We start from the raw sequence: 18,453 nt of genomic DNA, 5'->3' as shown, positions 1-18,453 counted from the left end.
CAGCCATGAGGGTCACTGCATGTTGTTTTAAATCAATGACCTTTAACTTAATATTCATCACTGCCCTGGACGTGTAAATTACCTTCTCAATGGAGTGCCAAGAAACACTTCGTAACGACAAGGTTATTTAAGTTCTTTGATTATATATTCAGAGTTATAATTAGACTTTGTTTATACTAAAGACCATTCAGTACGAGCCAGACGTCGCGGTTTCCCTGCTGCATCGATCTTCCTCCTATTTATGGCCTTAGAGGCACTGACAGTCATAAACCCTGCATTCGTTCTGATCAATACAGTCAGACATTAAGGACATAAAGTCAGCTAAAAATGTATTGGGTACAGTTATTAAAACAAATGATGGGAGTGCTGAAGAATGAGAACCAGAACGGCTTAATTTATCCCCCTTATCCTCGTTAATGACAGGAAATAGATACTCGCAAAATAGCAACGTAGGATATATGTTACAGAAAGTGTGTGATGGTCTTAGTTTGGCTTGGTCTTATGTTTGATAGTTGCGTACTATACGTTAAACGGTCCGATGGTGGTGGTTTGCGCAGTAATGCCAATAACCAAGCAGGGTCCAAACCTTCTCCTCTCAGCTCCTTCGGTTTCTGTTTGCATCCTCTGTGCACACACCCCCTCGGATTCTCCTCCTTTCTTCCCTCTCGCCTCTCGTCCACACAGTTTCTCTCTCGACTGGGGACTGAGAAAGGTAGGAGGGGTTGTGAGCATCGCTGTTTTCTCCATGCTGACTCATGATGACAATTTGGTAGATAGATCCTTTTTGTCAGAGAGAAACAAAACTGGTTGCAAGAGGAAAGATTAGCGTCAGGTCTTGTTTGTGTGACGCTGCATGCAAAATACTGAAGAGGTAGCAGTCGGAAATGTTTAGAGGAGAAATTGCTTGAAAGGAAGTCAGCTCGAACTCAAAATGGTGGCTGGAATGGTGATGCCCTTAGCCGATCTGAGGGCGATCTATGAGCTTCTCTTTCGAGATGGTGTCGTTGTGGCCAAGAACGACAAGCGACCACAGTCCATGCACCCTGACCTCAAGGGGATCACCAACCTGAAGGTGATGCGTGCCATGGGCTCGCTCAAATCTAAAGGCTGCGTGAGGGAGAATTTTGCTTGGAAACATGCCTATTACTACATTACCAATGAAGGAATTGCATACCTGCGAGATTACCTGCAGCTGCCACCGGAGATCGTGCCCGCGCCTCTACAACGTGTTCGTCGCCCCGTGGCCTCTGCTCAGGTCCAGATGGTGAGCGGCCCCACGTCGTACACCCCAAAGCCCAAACTCGGACGAGAAAGCCGAGAGCCGATGACGGACCGGCACATTTACCGCCACAAGAGGGTTGGGGAAGAATCTGAGAGGCCTCCAAAAAACTTCAGGGGTTCCTACCAGTGTGACTCATCAGTTGGGCCACCTGGTGTTCAGACCTTTTCAGCGAGAGATGAACACTGGGCCAAGAAGGATCATGGGAAAAGTTCAATTAAGAAGGCAGTCGTTACAAAGTTCTCCGGAGAGATCCCAGCGGTTCGCACGACTCCTGCAGCTTTTAAAGATTCTCAGTCAGTGAAGATGCAGAAGGTTACGATTAAAGAGATGACAGAAGATTTGATCCCAGCTGTGATGAGAGGAGAAACCTCCAATCAATCCTTGGAGGCACTTGGAGAGAGAGAACCTGAGGTTGATCGTGCGGTGGTGGTCCAGAATCTTGAAGATAAAGAAGATGTTCCTGAGGAGGTTGTGGTGACAGACACTCTTGAGGTGATGAAACCGCTGAATGTTGAAGTCCTCGACCCTTTGACCAAATCCAAGACCCTGAAGTCTGACCCTGACCATGACTCAGCAAATCCTCCATCATCCGCGACAGATGATTTCAGACACCTGACTACTCAGGAACTCATGAAGAAGACCATTCCTCATGTAGCCTCAGATATCTCCTCCAGTGCTGCCTTCGAGGCGCCTTCCCTCGGGCCTGTTCTCCCTTCAGATGGTCCACTTACTGCCCCGAAGACCACTCAGCTTCTGGAAGTCCAGGGCGTCCTCACAGAGGACCAGGATGCTCAGAGGATCTGTCCTGACTTCTTGAAAGGTTTGAGCTCGTCTTCATTCATCCTCCTCCTTCTCCTCCTCTTCCTCTGTTTCCTCTTCTGTCCTCCTGTCTGCAGTATCCGGGCGTTGCTATGGGCACCGTCTGTGTTTGGGAACTCGAGAGAGGATAATTTGATCTTCTTACAATTCAAGTAATGGTCGTGTCATTTTCCATACAACTAAATAACAACCAGACTGCCAATTAGCCTTCATTGTACTGGATGTAGGATGAATTGTGCCAACCAATGGCGGCTTGCATGACTAATAGTGAATTGCAAGTTTTGATACCTCGGATCCAAATATTACTTTTTGTAGTGTTCACATATTTGCTCATGGCTGCTTCACATTATGTAGTATTTAGTCATTTAAAGCACTAGATATCGCAGATTAACTAATCGAAGCTGCTGAAACTGAAACTAAAACTCAAAAGCAGATAAGGAATTGAATTTCTGCAGCACTCATCACCAAACCAGTATTTCTTTCCCTGCTTTGAGTGTGACTTGACGTCTGCTCTGTTTTATCTACTCCACGCAAATATTTACAAGTGCTTCCTGTGAGATGTTCAGTGGTGTAATCAAACCGAAAACTGAGACCTGCATTTTCATTTATGGCTCCGACAGGAAGAGGTAGCAGAATAACAGTCGAGTGGGAAACTTTGTCGCTACAATAAAGTCAAGACATTCTAATAGCTTTAAAGAGAGTGTCTTGTAGTTTTATTGTGATTTTCAGGATAAAGGCAATTACCCTGTGAGGTCTGTTCTCACACATGAATGCACACATCCAGCATGGCGAAACTTGTCTTTGGCTTTATCATGCTGTCCATCAACTTTATTACATACAGTTTAATTCAAGGAAAATGGAGCCTACAAGAAGAACTTAGTATCGTATCTTCTATGTATTGAGTATTTCTTGCTAAAGCTTTACACAAATCTTGTTTTTTCATGACAGAATTCTGAACAAATTTGCAGATATTTTAGCTTTGAGATTTTACTTTCACCATCTGGGGTGGAAACAGTACACACATTCTTCACTCAATAAACGTTCAGATACTTGTGTAGTAAAACGAAGTACTGATTCAACTTCTTCACTCAAGTAAAAGTAATAAAGTTTCCCAGAAGGACATTTGTGGTCAAAGCTAACTGAACCTCACGTCATATTAATGTAATCCAAGGGCTATTAAACTTAAAGTTCAAGTCAGTAGGATTTGTCCCAGCTGTTCCTAAACGCACCACAAACATAGTTGATAGTTGAGTCTCATTCTCAGGACGTCAAATAGCCACGTTTTGGGTTGGTAAGGCGTCTGAGCAGTAAGAAAGTGAGACGATAAGAAAATCCAGGCAGAGGGCTGCAGGGTACAAACACTAACACACATTTTCTCCCCACTCCCTTCTGTTTGTTTCTGTCTTGTTACGTCTCTTACGTCGCTTCGTGTCGCTGCGTCCGCCGTGCGTGATGTTCACGGACTGACGAATCAGTCTTGTGATGTTGGGAAGGCGGCGTGCAGTGACGCCAAATAACAAAAATATATAATCCTCCTCAAACGCATTAAAATTAAAGTGATGAGCCTGTTTTGTAAATGTGAGGAGGGGAAAGTTCAGATGTTTGTGTTCAAATGAAACGAAAAATCTGCACAGTTGAAAAGTATTTGTGCTTTTGTTGCTTCCAACCTCTACTGTCCATACAGCACACTGTATATACATGCAGATACTATTGATATTGAGTTATATTTCACATGAATGACTGATGGAGTTCTTTCTGCCATCTGCTGGGGGAAAAGCGCTCTGCTGTGAATACTGTCCTGCTGCTGGATTGTGAATGTTGGGACACGTTTCATTGCCTTCTTACACAACGTGCTACATTTCCTGCGCTTCCCATTCAAATATTTATAGACCTGTCATCTAGATGAGGATCAGTGGCTCTTCATAAGGCTTTACCTTAACGCGCGGCCTGCCTGAGAACTTTCCACAGTCAGGGGCCGATACATGACTAAGCAGAGAGTGGGAAATGTGAGTCCAATTAAGCCACACTCAGCTTTTCCTGCCCGTGCCTCCGCAAGAAGGGCGAAACAGCAGAAGCAGTCCAGATGGGAACATGTGGCAGCTGCCACCTTTCATCTGCCCCTCAGTGTTTTAGCCCAGCCTGCCATGAACGTGAACTCCAACGTTTAAAAAGACCATACTGTACTTGAATGGAGCGCAGACCTGCTGTCCCACACTGTAGTATCATGTGTTGCATTTATTAGGTGATAGTGAACAAAAGAAAAAATCAGCCACTCTGAGCTACGATGGAAGTTAATTACAGAGACTTCATGGAGGCTCTGATTCAACACGGCCAAGGTAGGACGTTTTTTTTTTTTTTTTGGTTGTTGGAACAGTTCTGTCTTCTTACCAAAAGGTGTCAGCACAGAAATGCTTTATGGTGAGTCTGGGCTCGTGTGGAGGACCAGAGAGGATGAGGCAGGTATTGGGTGTGTCTCTGGCTGCCAGTGGATCAGATAACAGTCCAGGACGAGGCCGTGTGTTTGTGATTAAGCAGCAACACTTTGTTCTAAATGTTCTTACAATTGTTTGTATAACAGAGCTGCACATTCTGGTTTATCCCCCCCACTTATTTACAGCAACTGTTAATTTAGTGAATAAGAGTGAGGCAAATTATAGTTCATCAGTTAACACTGAAGTTAACACTGAGGACCTTGAGTTAGACGCCACCCACGCTGCCTGGCACTGTGAGGGATCATGTTCCCTGGTGTTAAATCCAGGGGGTGGGGGCCGAGGAGAGGCCCCTGACTGGCTGCTCCGCGTCTCTCCCCTGCTCAAGACTGTTATGGCATCACAACACCAGGCCTGGCTGAGCTCAGGGGTACTGTAATATACATGCTGCATAGATAACATGCTTCGAGAAACACGCAATGTATGTTGCCACGAATAGACGCAGCGTTTTCGACTGTCATTTATCCTTCACGACTGCGGCGAAGGATTTTTTTTTTCTGTGTGTGTGTGTGTTTGTCCAAGATGACCTTCTTCATTTGGCTGATTGTGCAGCTAACAGCTCCAAAACCAAAGATATTCAATTTGGAGTTACAGAAAAACCCCAAACAAACAAAAAAATCCTCTTTCCTATTTGAGAGACTTGGAACAAGTGAATATTTGGCATTTTTCTCGGCGAATGACTTCAATTTAGCAATCAAATTGTTAACATGTTTATGTCATTTGACTCATGTGACAGCTTCCAAAAACTGTTGGAGCTAACTAAACTTAAGTTAACAGTTATTTGACTGTTAAGGAACAATGAAATGCTTTATAAAACACGTTCCAAGCAGCTGTTTACTGTAAAATTCCAACTGATGTTTTGTGAAACTTTGAAAATGGTTAATGAATATGGCGCAAAGTTATGCATCTTCACAACTGTTTAATAAATAGTTTATAAAGCAACTAATGAACTATAGATTTATCTGTTATTAAAGGTGCACTGTGCAGTTTTTGGGAAGACACTTTAATCAGAAGAGAAAGACCTTCATGATTGTTATGCCTAAACAAATTAAATAAACAAACTGTCTTTGTTTTCCTTGGTGGACAAACTGAATAAACAAACTTCACTTTGTTTACATGTGGCGGACCCTGCCACCCTTTTATCTTCAGACAGGGTTCTGGGAACCTTATTTCCCCTCTGAGAACAGCTTGTTTATTCAGTTATGGAAAAAAAATAGTTGAGTTGAGTTTTATTATATCCTCATTAATATTGTAAGCATTTAAATTCTGAGTTTGGATTTCTTCCCCAAAACTACATAGTGCTCCTTTAATGATGGTAACTGTGCTGTTTATTTTTACTGTGTTATAAAAGTTAATCCAGAGTTAATTCAACAAAACTAAACATCCCCCGATAAAGATTTTTTAAGAAGAAACACATTGATACGAAGATTCTGCTGTGACGATGTGTGCTCAGATGAACAATATGTCACAGAGGAGATGAGATAAATGTTCCAGTGTTAGAGCTTCAAATCAAAGACATTGCTGCCGTGTCAAACACCATGATCCATATCCTGTAGATACAGAGGCACAACTGCACTGTCTCACAGAGAAACCTTTGTTACAGTAGCTCGCTGGCAAAAAGTCAGTAAGTTTCCGCTCTTTGTCTAAATCCTGTCTGAAAAAGTGAATGTGTCCCTGGGAGTTTCTGCAGCCCTGCACATGGATTCCATCCAGTGGCGCTCGTCAGAAACCACCACGCATGAGATGCTGTTTCCACTGAGGAAAGCCTCACAAATTGAGTCAAACTCGCAGCGCTGTCTCGAGGCTTTCTACTTCCCAGCCGTGCCTCCGCTTCTCTCTTTTTTTTTTCTCTCTCTCTCTGTGCTTTTTTAGCACGCCCCCCTGGTTTTGATCAGAACACAATGTCGTGAGGTCAGATTGACTCCTTGGCAGTTCAGTTTTTTCCCTAAAACTTGTGAAGACGCTGAGGAAAGATGAGCTTATGCTGCTGTTTGTGCTCACCACCACGAGACGGTAAGCTTTGCTTTGCTTTTTTACGGGATTTTTATCATTTCAGACTTTGTGTCAGTGAGTGAGGGGATGCTACAACAGGAACAAACTAAGTAGAAGTGATTTTCTTGCATAATGCATGCCATGTGAGGACAGTGCCACTCCCAGCATCAGGATCATTTTAAAGCCTGCAGATTAAAACCATCTCAGACGCTTCTCTCGTTGCTCATCTGATCCTACCTGTGCTCTCTCGGCAGTCTTTGACATCAGTGACTGAGGCATTTTAACTTAACGCTAAAGGACTTTTTTACACGCGTGGACTGTGTGGCCATGTGTGGCGAATTGCCGACGTGCGAGTATGTGAAACATGCATCACAATATGGGACTCATTGAGCAAACACATACCATGTGAAGGGAGTGGGAGTGGGCTGACTCCTCCCCAGAAGGAGTGGAAGAAATGAATTTATTCCAGACATCTGCACCACTCCTTTGGTTTTATTCCCTTTCGCTCGATCTTCACTGCATCTAATTGGCAATTCGAGCTGAAAGTTTGTGAGGCTTTGGGGACTCGGTTGACATTTTTGAAAACTGGGATCGTTTAAGGTCTTACCCAACATGTCAGACTGAAAGCCCTCCGTCACAATCACTCTTTATTCTCTGCTCTGAGCTGAGCTGACTCCACTCTGGAGTTTATGGGCAACTTTATTCGTTCAACTCTTTCATAATCCATCCTGTTGTTTTCCAGACAGCAAATGCCAGCACGTCAGGAAACTATTGTGTATTTAAATTGAGATTACGCTCACACCAAAGGCAGCTGCGGGTCCAGGTTGTGGCGTCTATTTGTGCTTGTTTTATTGTGTGATCTTGACACTGGTGTTGGGTTTCTGCGTGGCACTGAGGGCGACAGACTCAGTGTTTCATGTGCACACCAACCATGTTCTGACAACAGGAACACCGGCAGCAACGCCGTTTTGCCCGCAGCGCGATGCGTTTGATGTCCCGACGCTGATGTGAGCTGGTCTCGTGACAGAGGATCCCTGTCGTTTCAAGGTGCAGCTCTGCAGGCACTGGAGGGGGTGAAATGCTTAGTGTGGAATTCACTTGCGATCGCGCTGCGACGGAGTGGTTGTAATTATAGCAGATCAATCACCGAGCTGACGGTGACATGGTCAGATTGTGCTCTTGTCTACTTTAAGCAAACATTTTCCCTCCAGGGTGTCGAGTGTTTTAATTGCAGGGCCCGCCTCGAGGAAAAATAAAGCAAATCATTTTTACGTTTTCCATAACTGGATAAAAAATCTGTTCTCAGAGGAAAATAAGGTCCCCCGACCACTGTTTGAAACTAGACAGGTGGCAGGGTCCGCCACATGTAAACAAAGTAAAACAGTAGTTAACTGTGTTGTCCTCTAAGGTCAGTTTGTTTATTCAGTCATGAAACCAAAGAGTTTGTTCATTTATTGTCTTTATTGTTTGTTATAAATACTATTATAATTTCCTCTCCAAAACTACATACTGCACCTTTAAGGGTTAAAGAAGCCGTTTTTTTTTAGAGATTTAGAAAATGGTTGGTTTTTAAAACAGGATCCAGTAAAATGGATTTCTGGGAAGCTTATAGGCAGCGCGGCTGTGGTGTCCAGGCATAAGGAAGCAATTAGCATCCAGGGAAACGCAGTGAAGTTACATAATGAGACTGAATTGATAGCGAGGGAGGGATGAATTCTGCGAGGTGGAAAAATAAAACGGCTTCATAAACATTTGGAGAAGAGAGGAAGGGGGCCGGCCCTCGTAAAAAAAAGAATAAAAGAAAAGAAACATGATGGAAAAAATATCTGCAGGGGCTGAAAGAAAAATCCTATGGAGTGAAAGAGCTGGAAACTTTGACTCCGACTGAACGTTGATCTCTCTGCGCTCAGTTTTTGCTTCTTATCAAGGCTGACAGAGTGTGTTTTGAGTGTGTGTGTGTGTGTGTGTGTGTGTGCTTGTGTCACACAAAACAGCCTCATATATTATTAACTCCTGCAGATAGGCTGCAGCCAGCGAGGGAAGCAGCCGAGCCAGTTGCTGTAGAGGGGAAACAAAAAAAACCAGTGGAGTCACTTGAGCCACCGACGAGGACAGAACTTCTTTCTGAACTCCGTCCGGGCTTCACAGACGCTCACGCTGGAAGAGTTAGATTAGAGGGCTGATTTTGAAAAAAAAAAAAAACAAGCGCAAGTTAAAGTAACAAACAAGAGTGGGGTAGAAAAGAAAGAGAGGAATTGTTAGAGAATACGGGGGGAAAAGGAGAGAGGGAGGGAGGGAGGGAGCCACTTGAGCCAGAGGACTGAGTCACAGGGAAGCGAGAGGAGGAGGGAGGGAGGGAGGGAGGGCTGCTCTCTCGGTCTTCTCTCTCTCGTAAAAAAGTCACGGACAACTTGGCTGGAGCGCTCGTTTTAAAGTCCGGGATGGCACCACACCCCTAGGCGCTCCCACCCCTCCTCGTCCACTCCCCCGTCACCTTTCACCCCCCCACCACTCCTGCCTCCCCCTGCCCTCCCACCTGTTCTTCAGAGCCTGGGACTCTCCACTTTGATACCAGGCCCGATGCCGGCAAGCCCCCCTGGAAATGTGTTCCCGGCCCTGGTGGTTGTGGGCCACATCGTTACCTTAATCGTTGCGTGGCAGTGGAGAGTGCGCAAGAAGCAAGGTAAGGAAAAAAAGCTGCTACGCCTCGTCTCTGCACGGCTTTGCTTCTGGTGAGGTGACGGTGCTGCCTGAAAGAGGAAGTTAGATCAAAGTCTTGTTCTGTGCTGATAGTTTCTCCCCGCGCTGTGCTCGTCCGTCGCGTCTGCTCTCTGTGTGTGTTTTCGAGTGCGCACACTTCTCTTCCCGTCCTCACTCCCCCCTTGGTTTTTTTTTTTTTTCCCTCTCACGTCTCGGTTTCCTGTGGTATGGAGATGTTGCTGTTAACCCCGTAAGTGCCGGCTGTGATGTGATGACGTCGGAGATGGAGTGTTCTGCTCGACTAGGGGGGGTTTCTGCCTCGTCAGAGCTTCGTCAGCTCCGCGCCTCTTATGGGGTTTTTCCTTGAATGGCGTTTTATCCATCATTTTCTCATCCTGGTTGTGTCTGTGCAGAGACCCGGCCTGAAATGTATGGCTCAACTCTCAGTTTAAGCCCTTTACCATTCAGAGTGTCTTTGACTTTAATCTGGTTGATCCTGTATTTCTAATAGCCTTGTTCAACCGGTTTCTTCGTGGAATGTTTCCAGAGATAAACGATAATCCTTTTCCTCTTCATACGCCAATCGTGTGCTGCCAGGGGGGGGAACATATTTACCCTCTACTGGACCCATTAAACAATCCTGAAGGTTACCTGCAGCCACCAGGCACACCTCGCTCGGCCCTGTTGGACTGTTGACACAGCTCGGCACAGCGTACACACCTCTGCAGGCAACACACCCCGAGGCGGATTGAAGGATGTCTGACTGGCAGTCTGTAGGTGTAGCTAAAGGGCAGCTGTCTCTGAGAGTGTTGTGAGAAAATAGTTTGGATGCCAGAAAACTCTTCCGTGAAGCATCTTCAAACAATGCTACAAGTCACGTCTCCACTATGAAGCTCGCACTTTAAAGCGAATCGAGCTGTAACCTGTCGGTAACAGGATGAACACAGACCTGCCGACCTCGAGACGTCTAAAAATAGAGTGGATTTCAAATGTCAAACAGGGGTCTGGGGGTCCTTCCCAAGAAAACTGAGAGTTTCGGGGAGTTTGAAGGATAACTACGGACTAATACGTAATATGCAACAACAATTCTACATTAAATGCATCTGATTTTATATCAAATTGGCCCCTTTGGTTCATCTACTACTGCCCCTGCCTCTCGATGGTGATCGCAGAGGGTGTGAGGGAGCAGATATCGCAAGATAAAACTTTAAAACTTTCCATAACAAAGAGTGTGTCCTTCTCTTCTTCTGTTTCTCTGTGCGTACACTAAGGAGGATGAGGTGCAACAGTACAGCAGTGGTAACTGAAGGGGGACCGAGGTGTGAGAATTTGTCAGAAATCAGGAAAACATAACTGTGACCAGGAAACCGGGAAAGGGCAATGAAAGAAGAGAGTCTCCCAGGGATAATCGGGAGGGTTGGCAAGAATAGAAGCACACCATCCCTGATGTAGTCGGTTGTTTTGGTAGTTTGAAGCCAGACACTGTACTTTTCCCTTATCGCTCCCAGCAGTCTTAATGGCATAATAAACTGCACAATCCTTTTCTAAGGAAGGACACACCTCGAGCAGATAGGAGCAGTTTTTATGGACAACAGAGCGTTTGTTGTGACGGATTAGTAACTCTCACAGCAGTTAGAAGGAGAAAACAGAACCCCAAAAGACCGACTGCTAACCGTAAAATGCCAATTAAAAGGCTTTCAAGTGAAAGCTGAAAGATGACACGCAGACTTCTCCGGCTCTGCTCTTCTCACGAGTGTTTTTATGTTCTGTAAACTGAGCTCGGCTGAAGTGCTGATCAAATAGAAGGTCGTCCGGAACGAGTTGTTTGACTGGGAAATGACTGGCAAACATCGGCTTGAAAAGAAACTAGGCCGCGTGCTATCTCTGCCTTCAGTCAATATCCAGCCGCTTTGCATATGAACAGATCTGCTCACCGCCGCAGTGCAGACGGCGAGGCTACACCCTGTTCATCAGCAACGGTCGTATTCCCTCTCCCCCCCCCCCCCGGCGTCTGTCTCTACATTAGCGGTGTATTTTTTGACAGAGGCCGGTGGTGTCGCCATCGATTTCTGCTCCGTCTGGAAAGCGTGGTCATTGTTCTTACACCGCAGATACAAATCAAACATCTGCAGCGTCACGCGCCGGGGCGTGAGGACGCGGCGGTCAGAACCGTAGTTCACTGGAGCAGCAAGGTGCCTTTGACACAGTGGGAAGGTGAAAGTAGGTAAAAGGGATTTTACCCAGAGCCAGGTTTAAAAAAAGCTCACACATGGCGGCTGGGTAATGTTGGTGAACTCGACACTGGGAGGGGGGGGGGCTGTGTATCCTGGATACTGTCATAACAAACCAGAGGAGGTGGGCTTCGGTTTTCTTCCACGAGGGCCTCACGCTGATCCTCGGGACCTTTAAGGAATCCGGGCCCTGTGTCGGTGCCTACATAATTAAAGAGTCATTCGCGCTGGGTGATTGTGTGTCAGACGCTCCTGCTTGATTCTGACCCGCTCCTCTTTTTTCTTGAAGACTTTATTCCATTAGAGATTTTCTCTCTGAGGATCAGAACGCCTCACCCACTTCACATCACCAGCCTGTATCCGATCCATTTAGGAAGCCACGCCCGAGTCTGCAGCAGAGTTCAGGAGACGAGCCCTAAGACTGTCTGTTAGACCTCGTTCAGCGCACAGTAGGATCGGGTTTAGGCTTTCTGGCTTGCGGTGCGCAGCTGTGACTCACTTTTCCTGTCTCCTCTCACTGTGGCAGTAATGAGAGACTTGAGGAAGGAGGGCTGCCCGCTCTGCTTTAACTGAAAAGTGAAAAAAAAAACATGCTGTTATTAGAGAACAATGCGCCGTGTCCCTACATGCCCTACACAATAGCTAATGTATCATTCAACACAATGGTGGGTAACCTTGCTCGTAGCCGGACTCGTCCCCTGCCATACAGTTTACCCTCCCCGCGCCCAACTCTCATCTGTGTTTATCTTTCAGGGGGTGAAAGCAACCGTGTCTCCTTGTCAACACGCTTTGTGATTAAGATCTGGATTACTCCTATTTGGAAAACTGCCACAACAAACATCCGAACACATTCTTCTCCATCAGTCTGAGTTTTAATTACTTTAAAGGAGACTTATTTTGCTCATTTTCAGGTCAATACTTTTATTTTGGGTGACTGCTAAAGTAAGTTTACAAGCTTAAATCCGCAAAAAAAACCCACCAATTTGCAGCAGGACCGAATTCCTCTGATTGGTCGGCTCACGCACGCCTGAGCCAGCACCACTGACAACAACAGAGCCGCTGTGCTAAATCAATTATTACATAGAGGATCCATTACTACACATAGATTATGCAAATGTGTGACATGGTGATGTCACACGCTACAGGACTGCTGACGAGGCGTTCAGGAGCAGTGTGTTCCGTGGGAGAGAGGAGCTTGTGCTGGTGTGGACTTTGACCTTTTTCACTTTCAGGCTCCTTAACATGCACAAGAACAAATAGAACAAACACATCATAGGTCACCTTAACTAGTAAAGACTAAAGTTCAGTCAAACGTTTGTGTATTTGAAGGATTGCTTAAATGTAATTGTTATTTAACTATTTTATTAGTTTTTTCTGATGTTCTAAAATGATGAAGTCAGTCCTCTTGCTCTTAAACGCAGCCTGCGTTCTGCTGTAACCATTTAAATGTTGTTGAATAGCACCGCTGTGATCCAGAGGATTAAGCAGTGGGAAGTCACACTAGTTATCACGCCTACTTTGAATACTGTTCAAACGCAAGCCTGTTTTGTTTTTTGTCTTTTTTTTAAACTGACGACATCAAAGACTTTATTGTAATGATTCACCTTTCACTAGCACATGTGCACAGACGCACACAGTTCACAACTCTTGCAACATGAATCTTACTTCACTTTTGGGAGTTCAACATAAAAAGCTCAATATCTGAGCGTCGTCATTAACAGCTGAGAAGACTGTTCAGATCATTATTCAGCTCGTTCTGACAAGAACAGTAACTTACCTTAAAGGAGCATCTGTCAGTTGCACTTTAAAGTACATAATAAACTGTAAACATGTAGTTTTTGAGTTGAAGGTAATTAGAACACCACTTTGTTTATCTTTTTTTGTGCTGTGTGGGATCAAATCCCCTCCAAAAATCCAATTCCAGTGCAAAGGACGAATTCTAGCACTAGCATCCATTTCAGCTCCACGTTGATTGATTTAGTGAAAGAGGTCGGCACTGTGGTCTCAAAAAACCTCTCACAAGTTTTCTCAAGACATTTTTTAATAAATCCATTAATGCATCGGGGCAAAGTGTGCGCGGGAATCTACTCTTTGTCACTGGAATGAGATTTTAAGGGGATTTGATTCCAGGAAAAAACAAAAAGAGGTAAAGCAAGTATTTTAATTATCAGCTCGTTCAGATTAGAAACATACATGTGCCAGATGTGCATTTAAGTAAAACTGGCCTACAAACGAGCCTGGCTGCTGTTTTTTTTAGAGAATGTACTTAAGAAACCACTCCCCCTCCCTCATAAAACACTTTTACTTGTTGTGACATAAAAAGTATTTACTGTCTGCAGCCTTCACTTGAAAAATAAGCTGATACCTGCATGTGAATGCGAAGTATTTCTTCATGTTACGCAAAGAAAAGCGAGGGAACAAGACTTCCCGGTTTGGGTTATTTATGATCTACAGCTGTTACAGGTTCGTGTGTGAGGGGGTGGGTGAGGATGATTTACAGCCGACGGGCAAACGCTGCCAAAGCTGCACTTTGCCCTACAGTGAACCTACAGTGAGACAACACAAAGGAGCGTCTCTCACTGGCTGTAAATATTACAAATGAGCGTGTTCCCAGGAGTCCCCTGCTGTTAATCTGCTGAGCATTAAGGGACCCCGGAGGGTTATGTAATCCTGGGAGAGGCAGCAGTCATCACACATGCTAAAATAGGGACGTAGCCTGTAGTCCTCAGCGGCACAAACAGCCCTCCTGTCTGTGTATTTCTGGGATGTCCCTCCCAGCCGCGCTTTAATGGCACGACTCGTTTTTTACGCACGGCAGCGACGACGGAGCGGGATGGAGCAGCAGAGCTCTCCGGCTCATCTCGCTACACAAAACAGAAGTGGGCTGGGCTTGTGACAAGGACTCTGCAATCTGACACGAGCCTCCGTGGGTTTTTTTTTCTCTCTCTCCTCCATGTGGTTCGGATCGAGAGGAGGGAAAGTTTTCGAGGGCTGTTGCGCGCGAGAGAAAAACGAGAGTCGGGGGGGCGTTTTTTACGCGCCGCGCAGACACACGGCGGGATGGCCGGAGCGGAGGACGCGATGCACGCCGCCGTGCCGCCCTGGTTCGGCGGCCTGGAGCGGGACATTTACTATCGACGGACTAATTACATCCACGAAATGAGCTGCGGAGAAGTGGGGTCTCATCTGTACAGCCGAATGTGCTGCGCAGGTAGGTGTGCGCGCTCCGCCGCTGTCTCCATCTCTGTCCGAGCGCCTGTAACCGGAGCAGGCTCTGGTTGGGAGGGGCTGATGGGGATGCTGTTAACCTTTTCCATGCCCCCACCCACACAGCAATACAGCAAGCCCAGAGGGACAAAAGAGTGGGCGTCCAGGAGGACTGAGCTGAGGCTGATACTATGATTATGTTGTTGTTGATTAACTTTTATTGCACTTCTATAGAAGTTGGCATAAAGATGATATTGTAGATTAGCATTATCGGTGATGTCCCTCCTCCCCCACAGAGCAGATTTTACTGTAATGTTTATCTGACACGGCTGATCGATTAGCTCATCTAATCAATGACTCACCTCAACAGCCAAAGATTCAGCTTCTCAGATGTGACTGTGACAAATAAACTGAATCTTTTCCAATCAGGTTTGACGGGCTCTGTCTCACCGTCTAAAGAGCACATTTTTGGTGATGTTTGAACAAGAGAAGGAACATGTGTGTGTGTTCCTATCTGTCGCTGCCGCTCTATCTCACCTCTTGACGCGATCACTCTGTCCATGTTTGAATACATGAGGCTCAACCTGGCTAATGAAAGTGATCCGATATGGTTTGTCCGCCGACTGATTCTGCCCCCTTGAATGTGCCTCAGAGATGATCTGTAATTCGTCTGTGTTTCCATGGACGTTAAACTGTTGTGAGAACTCATTTTTTCCCCCTTAAACCAAGAGTTCTCTGGAGGTTTTGGGGCCAGAACCGCTCCTCTGTCAACACAGACGCTCGTGGGCTGGCAGGGCCTGTGTGTTTTGGTTGCGTCGTCATGGCAACCCGCTCTCACAAATCACTCTCCCCACATTTTTTAAAGCGACTGTGCGTGAATAAGTCAACACTGCTGGGATCCAGCTGACCCCTGGGCCTTCCTGACGGTAGTCTGAGCTCTGATTAGACTGAGGGAGGTTGTCAGCTACTAGTGAGACTTTAAAGTGAGTTATAGTGGAGGATCATGTTTCCCTCCTGTTGTGTAGTGCAGCTCCTACAACAGAAGAGGGAGACAAACAGTGTTGAGCAGTCAGCTCGCGCTCTCTTTAAATTGGCCTTCGGTCGCATCTGAAGGTCATAAATCCAGCAATTATCCAGTCGCCATATTTCCATAACCGCAAGACTGTAAACACCATGTGTGGCTAATTACTCGTGTTTTTTGAATGCACGCTCAGTGAAAATGAGGCTCCTATTGCAAAAGTGAGTCGGAGTCATCGGCCCTTTGTAATTATGGCCAGAAGACGGTCTGTGGGCTGATCTGAAGGGAAGCGTTGCTCAAGAGAAGCCTCAGTGTTGTTGTTGTTGTTGTTTGTGTTGACTTTATTCTCCATCTGCATCCCTGAAAAGCTTTTTTTTTTCCCACCGTGTGTCAGCACCTGAGTTTGTTTGGAACAGGAATACATTCCGCGCTTATAAAAACAGACGGCGCTCTCTGTCTTGTTCCGTGATATCGCATGCTTTCATGCACTTCTCGTTGCCAGATCGAGGTTGGATCCGCCCCATAATGCCCCGGGGCTTCCATTCCTCACCTTGGCAGAGTTCCTCCCCTGAAACCGTCCCAGCTCTCATACCAGCTTCCCTGCTTCACAAACCCCATCAGGACCTGTGCACCAGATGATCTGCAGTGTGCATGCTGTCACTTGCAGGGTCGAGCAGGCAGACTGGGTGTCTTGGGGCTCGGGGGGTGTTATCGCTGCGAGGCGGCTCCCCCTGTCTGCGAGGAGGGTGGGCGCGCCCTCGGAAGGAATGCACAGACTTGCGAGCTTCTCACGGCAGGACTGTCATCGTAAAAAAAACCATATCAGCTCTCGCTGCTGGGCTTTATCGCTGTGTGCTATCACGGCAGGGAAAGGAGAGACGTCCACACAGTCGAGCTCTGTGTGGTCCCGCCAGCATGTTGCTGATTGTGGTTGAGGGGGAACTTTTTTACATCGCATTAACAGTTCTCGTGACTCTGTTACACTTTGAGCATTATATTAAATTTGGTTTTTAAATCAGTAAATTAAACTAGTCTCCCCCCAATGTCTGATAGCATTATGACTTTTTTTTAAATCAGCACAAATTTAGGACCTCGCATACCTCTGCAAAGGCCTGAAAGTCCCCTTGTGTACTCAATTGTACACCTAAAACCGATTTCATCAAGATCCATGCATTATTCCCTGAAAAATTAACCAACCTCTGGGTGCTAAAGAAAGTGAGTCCCTTAATGTGGACCAGCACCAAAAGTTAGTGGGGTCTGTTCTGGGCCGAGGCACATCCTCCATCCAAGTTTCGTGGAAGTCTGTTCAGTAGTTTTCGTGTAATCCTGCTGACAAACCAACAAACAAACGGACACAGCTGAAAACAACCTCGTCTTCTTCAAGTTAACTTCTGTTTGCTTCACCTTCATTCATTTGTTTAGCGCCATGAGGAGTCATGACGTAGTGCAACACAATGTCACCTCAAACCGTGTAATAGACCCGCCAGTCCACTGTCTGATTGTCGTGTTCGGCCTCGTCTGTCTGTGAAAACAGTGATGTCCGCTTACAGTTAAAAAGAATAGAGGCACCAAAACTACTCGGTTAGTTTGAGGGAAAGCTCGTGGTTTCACTTAAAACGACTGCTTCCCTAAAACAGTCACCACCGGCTGTTTGCCTCACTCGAACCTGGATGCCTGGTTGGAAATCCTGTGATTAAGCCGCCCAGTCATCTCCACCCTCCACCTGAAGTTGACTTTCTGGCTCTTTGAATTGAAGCTCTTTCCCTCCTGCTGGTTCTGCACCTTCGTATACGATTGCATTTCTTGCACCTTGGCGATCCAAACTGTACTTGCAGGCTGAACTCCAGCGGATCAGCAACTCTATTACATGCTTCGGCATTTTGAGTTGCACCAGTGTATCGACAACCCATTGCAAAAGGAGCTAACACAACATCTTGCCGTTTAGATATTTTGTCCGCCCCCCCTGAGGAAAACCAGTTGCAACTGAATATTTGAAATTCGCAGTTGGCAAGCCTTTGGGCAGATTCTCCTTCGAGCACCAACGTTATGTCTTTTTCCTCACACAGCATGCTTTGCTGATTCCATATATAATAAAGAATCTGGGTCCTTGACGTTTTTTGATTATTTTTTTTGCACATGCACAGCTTATAAAGGGTCGAGTGTGGGTCTGGCGAAAGGTGTTATATCAGCAGCTACAACTTCTCAAGTCCCGACAGGCCACCTCCCCGCGAAGGCATCCCAAACATCTCTCTCCTTTAAAGACTAATGTCAGTGTCTGCGTGAGATATTTATGCAGCCAAGGTTGAAAGGTGTTGCAGGTATTCAGATGTTATGAGACGCATATATATGTCAGTGTGGAGGTGCCGAACGCCCGATGTGCAGAAAACAACCGCGTCGTGTGAAAAGACGGACAGAAGATGTTTGAGGATGAAAAAGATGCACTCAACAATCCTCCTTTTCTCTCACCGCTCTTTCACATGGACACACACTGCTCAGTCAATCCACACACAGCTACAATAGCTGCTTTGTGTCTTGGGTAATGTTCTGCAGCGCTGTGGTTTCTCTGTGAGGAGTTTTTCTTTTTTGCCGCTTCAGTCTGTTGTGTGTCGGTTTGTGTTACAGCTTTTACTCAAGGTTGGAAATTCATTTCGGAAAAACGATCCAAACCAAATGCTTCAAATCAAAGATCGGTTTTCGCAGGTTGTTCTCATTAAA

The 18,453-nt window shown here is 45.9% G+C and overlaps 1 protein-coding gene across 19 annotated transcripts in view; it reads left to right on the top strand.

Moving 5' to 3' along the window:
• The window catches only part of pleca (plectin a), a 112,002-nt gene that overhangs the window by 48,714 nt on the left and 44,835 nt on the right, over positions 1-18,453 (top strand). For 5 of the 19 annotated variants that reach the window (XM_030412730.1, XM_030412727.1, XM_030412729.1 and 2 more), the window contains exon 1: positions 1,744-2,102. The exons of 7 other annotated variants lie outside the window; for them this stretch is intronic. In XM_030412730.1, the coding sequence (XP_030268590.1) occupies positions 1,778-2,102 (325 nt within the window). In that variant the 5' untranslated portion in view covers positions 1,744-1,777. Of the gene's footprint in view, positions 1-1,743; positions 2,103-6,491; positions 6,604-9,147; positions 9,266-14,354; positions 14,725-18,453 lie in introns of those variants that run through there. 7 more of the 19 variants (XM_030412738.1, XM_030412735.1, XM_030412734.1 and 4 more) reach the window with 3 other exon arrangements.

The sequence above is a fragment of the Sparus aurata genome, chromosome 3, assembly GCF_900880675.1.
Source record: "Sparus aurata chromosome 3, fSpaAur1.1, whole genome shotgun sequence".
Taxonomy (NCBI): Eukaryota; Metazoa; Chordata; class Actinopteri; order Spariformes; family Sparidae; genus Sparus; species Sparus aurata.
Note: the sequence above shows the minus strand (reverse complement) of the source record. Positions and strands in the feature narration are given on the sequence as shown.